This window comes from Cryptomeria japonica, chromosome 1 (genome assembly GCF_030272615.1).
Source record: "Cryptomeria japonica chromosome 1, Sugi_1.0, whole genome shotgun sequence".
NCBI lineage: Eukaryota > Viridiplantae > Streptophyta > Pinopsida > Cupressales > Cupressaceae > Cryptomeria > Cryptomeria japonica.
This window is the reverse complement of record NC_081405.1, coordinates 295451512-295465109: the sequence shown is the minus strand read 5'-3', so window position 1 is coordinate 295465109 and position 13598 is coordinate 295451512. Positions and strand designations below refer to the sequence as shown.

Genomic DNA, 13598 nt, shown 5'->3' with positions numbered 1-13598 from the left:
ATTGCTCATTATTACCAAAAAAAAACACAAAAAAATCTATAAACATTCAAAAACCAAAACAAATTCAAATCTATTGCATTCAAAAGAAACAATCAGCAGAGGAGAGCCAAGTTGGGTTCTTACACAAGCTCCAATTTTTCAAAATCAAATTCATTTGCCTTAAGTTCATCTCTTATAACCTCCTCAATCCGTTTTGCCTCTTCAAATTGTCCTTTCAGATCTACAATCATTTCATTTGATTTTTCAAGGCTCTTTTTAATCTCTCTTGGGCTTCACTATTCTCTTGAATTCGTACCTTTTGTTTCAAGATTATTAACTTAAGTTTTCGTTTATGAATAAGCATAATAAAGTTCTTCCTCGAGATCTACTTCTTCACCTTCATTGCACACCTCTTTTTCTTCTTTCTCTTCATCTTTATCATCCTTGACTTCCATTGCCATGAAGAGTATTTCTTCTCCATCACTGCTTGGACTTTCTTTGTTGTTTCCCTCTGATGAGCTATCATCTTTTCTTGAATAAAGACTCTTTTTGTATTTGCAAGAATCCTTCTTTTCATATTGACCTTGCTTGTGGCTCTTCATCCTTGCAACTTTCATTATTATCCTGTGGACATTTAGAAGCAAAATGTACTATTCTACCACAATTAAATAGGTTAAATGGTAACTTAACTTGATATTTCTCGGATCCTTTCTTTAGCTTTATCATGAAGTGAGCTTCTTCCTCATATGTTTCACTACTTGAATTCTGACTTGGTTCACAAACTTTATTCTTTCCCTTCCTTGATGCTTTAAAGGCTTCATCTTTTTTGATGTCTTTTCTTCAACCCTCATTTCATAGGTGGTAAGAATTCCTTACAACCCATCCTTTGTCAATTTGTCTAGATCTTTCAGTTCTTCTATTGCCTGAATTTTGGAATCAAATCTTAAAGGCAAGCACCTTAGTACCTTTGAACAATCAAGGCTTCATCAACTTCTTCACCAAGACCTCTTATAGTATTTACGATCTCATCAACACAAAAGTAAATAGGAGGCTATGTTCTCTCCATTCATCTTGATGTTTTCAAATTGTCTTCGATGGGTTTGAAGATATGCCTTCTTCAATTTATCATCTCCTTCATAGATATTCTTCAACTTATTCCACGTTCTTAGTTGATTTGCAATGCGTAACATTCACAAACTCTAATTCGGATAATCCACACAATCACATGTTTGACTTTCGCATTTTCCTCACTTTCTTTCTTCCCATCTTTATCCATTGGGGAAGTTGAAGGGTCCATGTAGCCATTTACAACTGATTGCCAAATATCATACCTTGGTGCATTCAAATAGGTCCCCATCCTTATGCTCCAAAAGGCATAATTTGTTGCATCAAAAATGGTGCCTTGTTCAATGAGAACCTTCATCCTTCTTACATGGCCATAAGTGCTCTTTTAGATCTTCCTTCAACCAATTAGGCTATATCCGTAGGAACCCACTCTAATACCAATTGAAAAGCACTTAATTATATTGAGAAAGGGATGTGAATCAGTATAACAACAAAATTTTACTTTTCCAAACCTAATTTATCAAAATAGCAATGCTTCAAAACTCAATCATCCACGGTAGTAACATAAATGCAAGTTCTAGCAATTAGAAACACAAGAACACATGATTTACGTGGAAACCCTTGCAAGAGAAAAGCATGACAAAATATTGTTTTGGTATCAGAAACTTCTTAGAATCTTCGTAGACACCAACCCATAGGAGACACCAATCCCCTTTAGATAATTTGTAGGTACAAGCCCACCAGAGACACCAATCCCCACAACTAAGCACCAACTCAGCAAGAGACACCAATCTTCTTGAATACAAGGAACCAACTTCCAAAAGAGTGATGTGATGAGTACTTGATCTACTTCTTGAATCAGACCTAACTCTCCTCCACAAATCTGCTAAAAAATGCTTCTTTAAATCTGCTTATATTCTTCAATAATATCTACTCATAGGTCTGCATACCAGCTTAAAATCCACTAATATATGCTCTATAGATCTGCTCTTAGATTTTCTTCAAAAACTGGTCTAAATGGGAACAATATTCAACGAATGCTTGATAAAACAAACTCCAAATGATCTGCCTTCTTTACATGAAAATTCTCCCCTTCATCCAACGGCTACCTCTCTTCATGTTCGTCAGCCAAGGCTGCATACATATTTTTTATTTAATTTTTATTTGCCTCTTAATGTGGGCGCTCATCTCCATGAGGTTGGCCCAAGCAAAAATTTTAATTTAATTTATTTGCAACCCTTAAGTTTAGGTGCACCTCTCAAAGGGTTCATCCCTCTTGAAATAATATTTTGAGCTCGACATTAAATATGCAATTTATCTCCTCCTTGCTCGATGACAGCTCAATCATAGTGCCACAAATTTGGCACAAGCTAACCTCCATTAAATATGCCACGAAATGCTCTTTGACATCAATGAGAATCAACGAGGGTGCTAAATCAGCTATGTGTTGCAAATGTGAAGTTGATTGATGTATTAGTATGGTTGTCATTGATGTCAACATGCCAATTCTGTTTCCATGTTTGGTTTTTGCTCCGGATGTTCTAATTTATTGCAGATATATTCTTGATGTGTTGGCACGTTGTTGGATATTGCTTTGAGATTCTTCTTTCGTGGTTTGGCGGTCTGGAAGGTGTTCTCCGAAAGTCTATGCAGTAAGGATAATGATTGTCCAACAAAGTTTGCAAAGCTCCGCATTGCTCTGCATTTTTAGTTCCCCTATTGCGTTTTATGTTTCTGATGTATGTATCTTCGTTATTCTAATTCAGCATGTGTTGATGTGCTCCAGAATTGTGTTTTAGACCATGTTCTTTTCTGGTCCGGTTAACCCTAGATGCTCTATCTTTTGGTCCGGTGATTGGAGCATTTGGATAATGTGTTGTCGCTTCGTTGTGTGGTCCAATTTTCATTCCTTTCCACTGCAGGAATGCTTAGTGAAGACCTATTTTGAATTATGCTTTATTATCTCTTTGGCAGACTTGGAAAATCTATTCTGGAGATCTGTATATATAGTATGATTGTAATGTACTATAAAAAAGAAGGTTTATAGAACGAAGTTAATTGTAAAAGGAAGATTTATCTTTGATGCGAAGTGGTTGATCAATGTGCTTGTTCGCTGATGTTGTTTGGTTCCAGTGGCAACAAGCCTAAGGTTTCTTCCAGCATTGCAGCAAATTGGCAATTGTGCCTTTGTGGTGGATTCTTTCTTTCTTCCTCTGGGCAGTGAGCCCTCCTTTTTTTTTCTGGCAGTTTTAGCCAAGCAATGAGCCCACCTGCAATGATCAATTCTGGCAGTGAGCCATCATTGAAAAAATCACCTTAACTGATGTCACCCTAACAAGTGTTTTCATATTGAGAACTAACATTCTTCGTGGTTTTTCCCTTCTTGGGTTTTCCACGTCATATCTGGTGTTTCATGTGTGTTGTTTCATGCTCTTATCTATTTTTGGTTAAGTAATCAGAATTTAATATGCACTGGATGAGATTCTGTGGGAAAAGTGATATAATTTTAATATACAATTGAATCCCCCCTGTCTCAGTTGTCCAAAATATTCAACAATTGGTATCGGAGCTTTGGTTCTTAGAAAGTGAGACTAACCGCTCGAGGAGATCCAATGGCACATAAATTGACTATTCCCACCTTTGAAGGATTCGACTATAGTTTTTGGAAAGTAAAGATGTGAGGATATTTGATTTCTCGGAGTTACAAAACCTAGAAAGCTATGGAGACTAAGTATTCAACATCGGCAAATGGACCTACTACACCGGATGAGATTGAAGCCTATAAAGAAAATGAGCAAGCAAGGTATGCTATCTTTAGTGCTTTATCTAAAACTGAGTTAGCGAAGGTTGTTGCTTTAGATACTACTTATGAAGTTTGGGAAAGATTGAAAAGTATCTATGAAGGGAATGAGAGAATCAAGCTATCTAAGATGCAGAATGCTAAGGGCACTTATGAGAATTTGACAATGGAAGAAGGTGAAGGTGTAGCAAGCTATTTTCAAAAGGTTGACAGTGTTGTAAATGAGATCAGAGACCTTGGTGGTGTCTTGGATGAGAAGGATGTGATACAAAAGATCATGGGGACTTTACCGGAGAGTTACAGTGACAAGATTTCAACTATTGAAGAAACCTATGATCCATCAAAATCCACTAGAGAAGAGTTGTTTGGGACTTTTGACTACATTTGAGAAGAGGAAGTTTGACAGAGACAAAGCAAAATAAAAAACGGCCTTTAAAGCATCAAAAGCTGCAGATGAAGACTCAGATGATGAGGAGAGCCTAGATGAGATGCAAGCTAACTTTGTGAGAAAGCTGAAGAGAGGAACCACCAAGCATAAAGGTATGTTACCTCTTAAATGTTTTAAATGTGGAAAGATTGGTCACTATGCATCTAGATGTCCGGAAAGAGGATCAAAACCAAAGTATAAGGAAAATAAAGGAAAATTCAACAAGAAAACCTACTATGTTAAAGATGATGTTGGGATTTCAGATGATGAGTCAGATTCTAAGGATAGTGATTGTTTGTTCATGGTAGAGAAAGATGGACCTAAATCTAATAGTTCTAAGATTGTTGAGACTGTTGCTTCAGCATTGCATGTTAGGAGAGATAGAAATGAATGGTTGAACAATAGTGGATGTTCAAATCATATGACTGGCGACAAAAGTAAGTTTGTAAAGCTAGAAGAATATGATGGTGGCTCTATTAGATTTGGAGATGATCGGACTGCTCAAACTGTTGGAATTGGTTCTATTACCTTTTATGGAAAGAATAACACTGACAATTTTTACTATGTGAAAGGATTACATCATTATCTCTTCAATGTTGGACAGATGTGCGAAAATGGTTATAATATTGTCTTTCAGGATGGTTGTGAGATCCGGAACTATTATTGCTGCGGGGAAAAAGATGGGTGGAAACATTTATCAATTGGAAGTTGCTATAGGACATTGTTTATTATCACAGATCAATGAGAGTTGGCTATGACACCGGAGGATGTGTCCTATCAGTTTTGACAATTTGGTGAAGATTAGTATGAAAAGCTGTGAGAGATTTGCCAAGACTGACTAAACCGGATAACAGTATTTGCAAAGAGTGTCAAGTGGGAAAGCAGACAAAAGGAACATTCAGAAGAAAGGAACAATCGTCTACCGGATTGCTGGATCTAATACACACAAACCTATGTGGTCCGACCAGAACAAGGAGTTTGCAAGGTGAGAAGTATTTCATGCTTTTAATTGATGATCATTCTAGGATGACTTGGGTTGGATTTTTAAGAGAAAAGTCAGAAGCATTAGAAAAATACAAGATATTCAAAGCTAGAGTTGAGAATGAAATTGATAGAAGAATCAAGTGTCTGAGATTTGATAAAAAAGGAGAATTTATTTCTGATGAATTTGATACTTTTAGTGACACCTCAGCAGAATGTCGTAGTTGAAAGGATGAACACGACTATTCAAGAGGCGGCAAGAACTATGATCAAGGAAGCAAATCTATTCGAAATTTACTAGAGAGAAGCTATACACTGTTGTGTACACTCTTAACAGAGTTCTATTCAGGAAGAAGTTTGGGAAGATATCATATCAATTATGGTATGGTAGGATCCCATCTGTGAAGTATTTCAAGATTTTTGGAAGTACATGCTATATCCGGAGAGATGAAGGAAATCTTGGAAAGTTTGATAGCAGAGTAGATGAAGGTATATTTCTTGATTATTCTACAAAGAGAAAAGCTTACAAATGTAATAACAAGAGGTTGAATAGAATTGTTGAAAGTGCAAATGTGAAGGTTGATGAGAACATTTCAAAAGAAGTTGTTATTCAAATAAGGTATGATTTTGATGAAGAAGAGAAGAACATAGATAAAGTTAAGCAAAAAGAAACTCAAGTTGCTCAGGCAACTGTATCAAAAACCCCAAGGTATTTGTAGAAAAATCATTCTAAGAATCAAATCATAGGAGACAAAAACAGAGGAGTCATTACAAGAAGCAAAGTTGCTAAAGAACAAGTTCTTTTGTGTTTACTTTCTGAGTCCGAACCTAAGATGGTTAAACAAGCCCACAAAGATCAAAATTGTATGAAAGCAATGAAGGAAGAGCTAGACCAGACTTGGGAATTGGTATATAGACCGGCAGATAAGAATGTTATTGGAACAAAGTGGGTATTCCAGAACAAACTGGATCAAGATGGTCAAGTTGTAAGAAACAAAGTAAGATTGGTATGCAAAGGTTACACTCAAGTTGAAGGTATTCGTTTTGAGGAGACCTATGCCCCTGTTACTAGAATGGAAGCTATTGGGATGTTTTTGGCTTGTGCAGCATATAAGAACTTCAAAATCTATCAAATGGATGTGAAGTCAATATTTCTAAATGGAGAATTGAAAGAAGTCTACGTATTCATTTTGAGGAGACCTATGCCCCTGTTACTAGAATGGAAGCTATTAGGATGTTTTTGGCTTTTGCAACATATAAGAACTTCAAAGTCTATCAAATGGATGTGAAGTCAATATTTCTAAATGGAGAATTGAAAGAAGTCTACATTGAGCAACCAGGAGGATTCAAGTCATCAGAAGGTCCAGATGTTGTTTGCAGATTGAAGAAGGCTCTGTATGGATTGAAGCAAGCACCTAGAGCCTAGTATGGAAGGTTAGATAAGTATCTACCGAATTAAGGTTTTCAAAAAGCGTCTACTGACAGAAATCTTTACTTCAAAGTTGAATCAAGTAAGATTTTATTTGTTATTGTTTATGTGGATGACATAATTTTTGGAGGCAATGATGACATGTGCAAGGAGTTTGCTAATGAAATACAAAAGGAATTTGAAATGTCTATGATTGGTGAGTTAAATTTCTTTCTTGGATTGCAAGTGAATCAAAACAGTAAAGGCATTTTCATTTCTCAGTCAAAATATGTTAGAGAATTGTTGAAGAAGTTTGGATTGGAGAATTCCAAACTGGTATGTACTCCCATGACTACCGAATGAAAGTTGACTAATGATGATAAATCTTCTAAGGTTGATGCAAGCAAGTATAGATCAATGATTGGAGGATTGTTATACCTAACTGCTACAAGATCAGATATCATGTATGTTATTCGTCTTGCAACCAAATTTCATCAAGAACCTGAAGAGTCTCATGTTGTTGTAGTGAAAAGGATATTCAAATACTTGAAAGGAACAGAAGATTTTGGACTGTGGTATCCCAGAGGATCAAACTTTAATCTGGAAGCTTATACTGATGCAGATTGGGCAGGAAGTGTTGATGGCAGGAAGAGTACAAGCGATGGAGCATTTTTCCTTGGCTCTCGGTTAGTTGCATGGTTAAGTAAGAAGCAACATTTTGTATCGTTATCAACTGCAGAAGCTAAGTACATTGCAGTTGCTTCATGCTACACTCAGGTACTTTGGATGAAACAGACATTGAAGGATATTGGTATATTGTTTGCAGAACCTATTTCAATCATGTGTGATAATACGGTGCAATCAATATCTCTAAGAACCTGGTTTTGCATTTCAGAACAAACTACAAAGCATATTTCTATTCGGCATAATTTCTTGAGAGAAAAAGCATTGGACAGTGAAGTGAAACTTGAATATGTAACTACCAAAGAGCAAGTTGCATATATCTTTACAAAGGCATTGTGCAAAGATACTTTTGAGTATCTCCGACAAATGCTAGGGGTTATTCCCCTTCCTAGTTTGAACTAACTGCATTTGGCAATGTATTAGTCCAGGATATTTCATCCATATCTTACTCTAGGCTAATGTTTGGTGCTTCCTCTAAATTATCTGATTTATTCAAAATATATTCTTGATGTGTTGGTACGTTGTTGGATATTTCCTTGAGATTCTTCTTTTGTGGTTTGGCAATGCGGAAGGTGTTCTCTGGAAGTCTATGCAGTAATGATAATGATTGTTTGACAGAGTTTGCAGAGCTCTGCATTGCTCCACATCTTCAGTTCTCTTGTCGCGTTTTATGTTTCTCATGCATGTATCTTCATTATTCTAATTCGACACGTGTTGATGTGCTCTGGAATTGTGTTTTTGACCATGTTCTTTTCTAGTCCGGTTAACCCTAGATGCTCTATCTTTTGGTCCGGTGATTGCAGCGTTTGGATAACGTGTTGTTGCTTCGTTGTGTGTTCCACTTTTCATTCCTTTCACCGCAAGAATGCTTAGTGAAGACATTTTGAATTATGCTTTATTATCTCCTTGACGGACTTGGAAAATACATTCTGGAGATCTATATATATATAATATGATTGTAATATAATATTGAAAGAAGGTTTATAGAAGGAAGTTGATTATACAAGGAAGATCTATCTTTGATGCGAAGTGGTTGATCAGTGTGGTTCGTTGATGCTGTTTGGTACTGATGGTAGTGAGCCTAAGGTTTCTTCTAGCATTGCAGCAAAGTGGCAATTGTGCCCTTGTGGTGGATTCTTTTTTTCTTCCTCCAAGCAGTGAGCCGTCCTTTTTTTCTGGTGGTTTTAGCTACGCAATGAGCCCACCTGCAATGAGCAATTCTGGCAATGAGCCATCTTTGTAAAAATCACCTTAACCGGTGTCACCGTAAAAGGTGTTTTCATATTGAAAGCCAACATTCTCCATGGTTTTTCTCTTCTAGGGTTTTCCACATCATATCTAGTGTTTCATGCTCTTATCTGTTTTTGGTTAAATAATCAAAATTTAATCTGTACCAGATGTGTTTTTTTTGGAAAAGTGATATAATTTTAAAAGACAACGGATTCCCCCCCCTGTAATGTCCCCTTCTCAATTCTAGATTGATGGATGGAGTCTTAGCCTATTTTGGAAATCCGTAGGCTAACCAGAGACTAAATTAGGGTTTACGTCTTCAGGAAGGTTTTCAGAGAGGTGTTTGCAAGAGTTCTACAGTTTTCTCTCTAGATTCTTTCTGAGTTTTTCGTGAGCTTCAAGATGGTATAACATACATTCCAATCAAAGAAGATTTCTGAATTTACTATTTTTAGTAAATTGCGACAGGCTGACAGTTGTTTGCTTTATAAGGGTTTTCTAGGTTTTTTTAGAGCTTCAGTGTGGTTTGACATGCAAATTCTTTGGTGATGATTTCCAAACTTACTATTTTTAGTAACTCATGACTGCTGCTCAAAATGTGACGAAAATGACTTTTGACACACTTACTATTTTTAGCAGTATGCTATTTATAGTAAGTACTATTTTTAGCAATGCTATTTTTGTCACGAGTTCCGCAGCTCAGCTCAATGGCTATGTCTAGCAATGTTATTTTTGGGAGGATCCTGTGTTCGAACTCAAATGACTATTTTTTGAAATGCAGTTCAATACCTTGGCCTTAGCTCATTTTTGCAGTATTTAGTTTTTGGAAGCAAAAGTATTTTTTAATACTTTATTATTCCCCATGGCCTAGGCGTAATTTGTGTTGTGACTTCAAGGGGTCCCCATGGTGTTTTTAATTAAATTATAATTTAAGGCAAGTTGGACGATTTTCTACGTAAGATTGCCTAAGCTATATTATTATTTATAAGTCATTGTTGAGAGCTCACTTTACACATTATTGGCAATTTTAATAAGGTGACTGCTATGATCTTGGACGACTTAGAGATAGGAAATATTATTTTTATCCTAAGTCTATTTGGCGAAATATTCCACCTTCATATTGAGACGTCAAAGTGCAATTTCATCAATATTATTTTATAAGCATTATATTTATCAAAGTGGCGATTAAGGAAGGATGTGACTTGGGCGATTTGGTGAGGTATTGAAATGAAGTGAAATGAAATGTAAATTAAAGGGAAATTTAAATGCCATTGATTAATCCCATATTGGAGGGAGAAGAAGTTCGATTTGGGGAGAAGGTTATAAATAAGTGCCTTGGCCTTCATTTGGGGGCATCCATGAAGAAATTATAATGAAGGGCTGCCGAAATTTGGAATTAAGCTTGGAGGAATGCATACCTCCTAGCTACCGCTTGATTTCTTGCTTGCAATACAGCAACTAGTTGAGCTTGTGACCTCTCTTCATTCAAAGGAGTGGATTGAAGAACATTGTTGCAGATTTATTTATCAATTCCAGATGTTTGGAGTGTTTTTGAGTGTTGAGATTGCTGGTCACGAAGTGTGCTAAAGTAGATTATTGGTCGCTGGTCTCAGTGTGTTATTCTCCTCGTTTTGGGTATTTCATCTATCTCTCTATTTGGTTTAGGCAATTCATTTTGTAAGTTTATAGAGCTTAAAATGGTGTCTTGGATTTTATTTTAGCAAATCGCCCCCTTAGCTAGTCATACCATGTGGCTGAGTGCTTTGGGATGTGTGCATAATGTATTTGAGTCAGTTTGTTGTAGTTTGGTGTTCTAGGATTGATTGCCTACCTCCTAGGAGTCATATGCTTTCAGTCTCATGTCATTTGGTTAAGAATTGAGAGAGTTGTGAGTGTTTTAGTGGGATTTGGTGTTGCTGGTCTGTGTGTTTTCAGCATGCTGGGAGTATATCAGATTTAGAGATTTATGAGTTTGGAGTGTTTTTTCTTGTGTGGACAATCCCTTGTACTTGTGCAGCTGATTGAGCAATATGTGCAGCTGTGTTTAGTGATTTACCTTTATTGCAAACATGAAAATTATTGTAAAGCTGAATAGTAGTACTAAGTACTAACAATAAGTTATATTTGGAATTGCTCTTCATTTCCCACTAAACAAGTGGAAGAGGTTGGCTTGCCGCCTATATCTAAATTTTGTAATACTGTCCTCCTGTTGCATAAGCGGTAATGTTGATTGTTAATTTCATTCCTAGTCCTCTCGCTGGATAAGCGGTTGAGTGATCGTTATTTCAGTTTCTTGGCTTGTCCTTGTTCGGTTTACCGCCAAGTGATTTTCAATGTTTTCAATATCCCGCTGTATAAGCAGAAGGGGTTGGCTTGCCGCCCAAGCATTGTAATAATTTCCAGTGATTTGAAGCTAACGATCCCCTCAACACCGTATGCTCTCACCTTCCCATGTTGGGCACTTGGTGATCAGAAAGTGGAAGGGTTGCATTTTCAGTATTATTGTATTTTCATTTGCTAACCCTAACGAGTTCTTGTTGTGTTGTAAACTGGAATTAAAATTGAAAAAAATGTGGGGATATTACGCCACCCCCCCCCCCCCTCCTCTCAGTTTTCCAGAATATTCAACACTATGCAGAGGCAATAAGGTAGTTAGTTGCTCTCAGCCTAGTGACAACTTAGGAGTTGAATCAACAGTTGGGATTTCACTACCAATTTCATTTGTTCATTTTATACTCTAACCTCTAGGAATACTCTCCCGAGTCTAAGTTGAGAAAAAGAGTTAACCTTAAACCCTCCATTGTTTTGTAGATAAGCCAATTTCACCCACTTGATGACAACTTGGCTCTTGTAACTGAAATCTTGTTCTAGGAAGTGGAGCAGTGGTTTCAAGATCCAACACACGCTTCACAAAATAACAACTGAAAGTGAAACATAAAGGCAGAACTCATTCCATCGGCTGACATTTGTGTTAAGAGAGAAAATTCATATTCTTTTTTATGACTTGGTCATTATTTTGTATTACAAGTAGGCCCTACCAGAATGTTAGGATCATTAAGAGAAAGATTGTTTGTGTTTGATTCTTGAGTGGGAAAGTCAGAAACAAAAGTAGGATAAAGAAAGAGCATTTAAGAATTCTCAACCATCACAAAATATCGCTTTGATATTATGCAGTGTTCCCTTTGGATGCCACAGTCATCATACTTATAATTTGAGTGATGCATCAGACTTGATTATATTTACATATGCTTTGTGTACACAATTATATGTTTTTACATATGTACATATGTGAATCAAAAACAAATAAATAAACAAAGATGTGACCAGGACAAAAAGGCAAAAAGTCAAGAAAAAGCTTAAATGGACTAGAACGTGAGCAGGACAAGAAGGTATAAAGTCAAACAAAAACATAGTGAAGATGATTCCAATCATATCTATGCATGCACATTCATAATTAGAATTGTGCAAATGATTTCCATGGTGCACAACTAAATATACATAAATCTCTGCAAGCATATAATTCAATGAATAGATGTACACATGTTTGGAAAATTTGGAATCACTATTGATACTTATATTCCCTGCTATGTGTAAAATCAATTGTTTGGGGATCAGCATACAGTACTATGAGTTGTTATCTTTTCAATCTATAGAGCTCTTCAAGCTATCCATTTTTTTGTTACTTTATCTTTAGCATAATACTAAGTGGTATTTAGTATGTTTCATTGTTCTACTCAAGGGCTTAGCAAGTGTATGTACCAGGGGTTCCAAGTTTGTATGTGTTTAAGCTGTTGAGTTTTAACCTATTTTTTCATATAAATAAAAACAATTTATATATTTATCTTCCTCCTAATGAGCACACAATAGCAATGTTTTTTTATGTGAATGTCACATGCACCTGTTTCAAAAGTGCATCTGAAGGATATACCACATGTAAATTTTTCATCAAGTCACATTAGCCATGACCTAAGATCAGTAAACATACATAGATTAATGATATACCTAATATTTGTCTTCCTCCTAATGGGCACCCAAAGCAATGTTTCTTGTGTAACCGTCACCTGCACCCTTTTCAAGAGTGCATCTGAAGGAATATATCACAGGTAAAATTCTCACCAGGCCACATCAATTAAAATCATTTGATACAAATTTTTCAACATGTTAGTCATGACCTAAAATTAATCAACATGCATATATTAATGATATTACTAATATTATTCTTCCTCCCAGTGAGTACCCAGAGCAATGTTTCTTCTGTGATTCTCACATGTAGCTATTTCAAGAGTGCATCTGAAGGAATATATCACTGGTAAAATTTTCATCAAGTCACATCAATTAAATCTCTGTATGTTGACTAATTACAGAAAAATATGCATGTGAAATGGCATTGATAATAAGCTAGTGACTTACCATGTCAGCAGTTGCACTCTTTATGGCTTCCAACTTTGGAAAGCAAGGGCGAACACTCTGAAAGCAGAAATTAGAAAAATTATAGCCATGAGACAATCAATTTCAAATGAGCTGATATCATGTATTACCAATGTCAATGCAACATGGAGATATCATGGTTGTAATTCATAGAAGTTTGAATTGTAGACAATAAAAGAAGACACATTTTTATATCATCAAAAATCAGCTTTCAGAAGCAAGAAGTATCAATAACATTTTTTAATTGATCATGGATGTGATATTCTAGATTTTGTCCTCTTTAAATATTATCTACACCTATTGACTGCTAGTGGTTCTTGAACTATTTACCTGCAAACATGTATGTTGGACGATCAATCAGTTATTCAATAATGCTTAAGAGTATACATCATGTGTCCTATCTACTATCAACATCATCTAATCTACAACTTTCAAACAATAACATACTGAAGAGATCAAATTGAATAGAATGGAACTGAAAAAAGGACATGAAACTGTGCTATCAGCATACAAAGTGAATGTGTATAGATGATCATTCCACCAAATAAATGTGAGAAGAAATTCAGGTATTTCTGCATGTCCATAAATAGAAGTTG

General features: G+C 36.0%; 1 protein-coding gene across 2 annotated transcripts in view; it reads right to left on the bottom strand.

Moving 5' to 3' along the window:
- Nucleotides 1–13598, bottom strand: part of LOC131046429 (phosphoglucan phosphatase DSP4, amyloplastic) — a 213573-nt gene that overhangs the window by 69819 nt on the left and 130156 nt on the right. For both annotated transcript variants that reach the window (XM_057980163.2, XM_057980162.2), the window contains one exon: nt 12985–13041. In XM_057980163.2, the coding sequence (XP_057836146.2) occupies nt 12985–13041 (57 nt within the window). The remainder of the gene's footprint in view (nt 1–12984; nt 13042–13598) is intronic.